The sequence below is a fragment of the Poecilia formosa genome, unplaced genomic scaffold (assembly GCF_000485575.1).
Source record: "Poecilia formosa unplaced genomic scaffold, Poecilia_formosa-5.1.2 Scaffold43, whole genome shotgun sequence".
Taxonomy (NCBI): Eukaryota; Metazoa; Chordata; class Actinopteri; order Cyprinodontiformes; family Poeciliidae; genus Poecilia; species Poecilia formosa.
The window spans coordinates 1,111,222-1,113,148 of record NW_006799982.1 but is presented as its reverse complement, the minus strand read 5'-3'; the positions used below and the strand labels follow the sequence as shown (position 1 = coordinate 1,113,148).

The window sequence follows — 1,927 nt, the reverse complement described above, 5'->3', positions numbered from 1 at the left end:
TTTTTAGAGTAAATTTACCTGTTTTGTTTTCTTAGGGTCTAAGCCCATTCTTTAAAAAAATGTTAATAAATTCCCCACGTCATGATGCAGCCACTATCATGTTTCACAGAGGGGATAGTGTGAGTTCACAGTGCAGAATTAGTACACATAGTGTACAAAACTGCATGATGCTGATACTGATACTGAGGTTACTTTACACACAGACAGACTCTGTTTACTGATTAAGTGGTGCTTGGAAGCAGTGGATTTTATTTAGAAGTATGAAAATAAAGAAGGCGGCATCGGACGAAGCTTTCTTTAGTACTTACTTACTGACTTCAGGAAATCTTAGTGATCATTTTCTTCCAGACCAAAACTAGATTTGATGTTGAGCTAAAATGTAGCATTCAGGCCTGAGAAAAAAAATAAAGAGTCATTTTGAACAGACATTGATATTTTGACACTTTATGTCGAATCTTAGTGTTTTACTTCTGTTGTTCTTTGGTACTCTGAAAGCATCGCAAACTTACTGCGGAAAGTGAGCGAACATATTTAGCTACGAAAGCAGTGGTGGGATATGAACCCTGCCTGCCACAGGAAATGACATACACACCTTGATAGGCTGTCTTATGTTTGTTTCTTTACAGGAATGGGCTTGTGGGGAAACAGAGACACCCTTCAGATCTTCTCTCTGGAGCCCCCTCTCTACTTTCACCACCCCAATGCATTAGAAATGTTTATTTCATATCTACCTGAGTGTATGCATGTGTGTGTGTGTGTGTGTGTGTGTGTGTGTGCATGCGTGCATGTGTGTATGTGTGTATTTGGGAATTTACTCATGGTTTATCAATGAAGCAACAATTGGCGTTACACAGCATGACAGGAAGGGGTCATTTCCTGTTTCTACTTTTTTTCTTTTACGTGTAGGAGTTTTTGTAAGATTATTTCTTCTTATATGTTTGTTTGTTGTTACTAAGACTATGAAATTAAATGCAGATTTTATTATCTTTTTTATAATGTTTACTGTACATTTTGTATTTTTCTCTATGACTCTAAAGATCCATTCATTAACAAATTAGTCTATATGTTGCATTTACTAGGAGGTATAAGTGAATTTAGAAATGGATTGATCAGAGTTTGGTGGCCAACTTCCGACCACCAGTTTCTTTAAAGTTTATATATATATAAAACTCCTTCTCTTTCAACAATTTTTCTAGTCTTTCCAGCCAGGAGTCAGTATCAGTTATTTATATTAACCAATGTGTGTGTGATAGCCATTAGTTTAAAACAGTGCTTACTATTATTTAAGAAAAAAAAGAGTGAGCGTACATTTTCAGCAGTCTTTAGCATCATGTATTAGCACAATTAGCATGGTTAGCATTGCTTTTAATATTGGTTAAAAGCAGAAGACAAACTGCTCTAAAGAGAGCACTATTCAAAATCACAGTCAAGGCTAAGAAATTAATATGCACTACACATCCAAGAGTAAAATGATGCTTTATTGAGATGCTGGGTTGCTGCAGAGGGCGCTGGGTTGCTGCAGAGGGCGCTGTTTCTTTACAGTTTTGATGTTATAAAAACCTTGCAGAACAACTTAATTACTGCCATTTGTCAAGCTGTTGTCCTTGATAGCGAATGACAGATCCGGTGGAACATTGTGACCATGACATGCATGAAGCCAAACAATCCTGTAAGTGTCATCCAATTACAACGTAATGTGATTACCTGGCTTTCGTTTTATTATGTGATAATAAGAGATTATAGTGTCTTACATCACAGTCTTTATACCTCTCCCAGAATACATGAGCCATGAGTGATGTAGTAAAAGGATGTAGAAGCAAGAAGCATGTAACTTTTTCATGTTGCACAGTAACCGGGCAGAGAACAGGCTCTCTTCCAACAGAAAAAAAGGCAGGTCCATGTTTTTATCATTTATCACATTTCCTGA

The 1,927-nt window shown here is 36.7% G+C and overlaps 1 protein-coding gene across 2 annotated transcripts in view; it reads left to right on the top strand.

The window, feature by feature from the left end:
- Positions 1-993, top strand: part of LOC103137744 (alpha-1B-glycoprotein) — a 10,343-nt gene extending 9,350 nt beyond the window's left edge. For both annotated transcript variants that reach the window (XM_016671319.1, XM_007551644.2), the window contains exon 11: positions 627-993. In XM_016671319.1, coding sequence (XP_016526805.1) covers positions 627-710 — 84 coding nt within the window. In that variant the 3' untranslated portion in view covers positions 711-993. The remainder of the gene's footprint in view (positions 1-626) is intronic.
- Positions 994-1,927: the final 934 nt, after the last annotated feature.